This window comes from Suricata suricatta, chromosome 15, assembly GCF_006229205.1.
Source record: "Suricata suricatta isolate VVHF042 chromosome 15, meerkat_22Aug2017_6uvM2_HiC, whole genome shotgun sequence".
Classification (NCBI taxonomy): domain Eukaryota; kingdom Metazoa; phylum Chordata; class Mammalia; order Carnivora; family Herpestidae; genus Suricata; species Suricata suricatta.
The window spans coordinates 31,259,293-31,259,878 of NC_043714.1; the positions used below are offsets into that span (position 1 = coordinate 31,259,293).

General features: G+C 52.9%; 1 protein-coding gene across 1 annotated transcript in view; it reads left to right on the top strand.

Moving 5' to 3' along the window:
* The window catches only part of LOC115278806, a 5,346-nt gene that overhangs the window by 390 nt on the left and 4,370 nt on the right, over positions 1–586 (top strand). The window contains exon 2 of the mRNA XM_029923297.1: positions 166–569. Within this exon, the coding sequence (XP_029779157.1) occupies positions 166–569 (404 nt within the window). The remainder of the gene's footprint in view (positions 1–165; positions 570–586) is intronic.

Below are 586 nucleotides of genomic sequence, written 5' to 3' on the forward strand. Positions count from 1 at the left end.
AGACCAACTAAACCCATTGCCCCAATCCTCCCGGACAGTCAAGACACACTGTTGTTAGACCCTTCTCCATATCTTCCCCAACCTATGGCCCCCATGCCCGACCCACATCCACAGGCAGAACCAGGAGGCCAATCAGGGGAAATAAGGGACCAAAATAACATCGAGGTTACCTGGGATATCTAATTAAAAAGGGACAAAGAATGCTCTCGGATGCTCGAAAAGAGACTGTCTTGCGCATCCCAAAGCCTACAACTCCGAGACAGGTGCGGGACTTCCTCGGGTCAGCTGGATTCTGCAGATTGTGGATCCCAGGTTTTGCAGAAATGGCCAAGCCACTCTACGCGGCCACCAAAAACAAAGAGCCCTTCCGGTGGGATGAGGAAGCCGAAAAGGCATTCCTACAGATAAAAAGGGCCCTCCTGTCAGCCCCTGCCCTAGGGCTACCAGACCTCTCTAAGCCTTTCCATCTGTTCTTAGACGAACACAAAGGCATAGCAAAGGCTGTTCTGACCCAAAGACTTGGACCCTGGCCCCGACCGGTAGCATACCTCTCAAAGAAGTTAGACCCAGTGGCCGCAGGATGGCC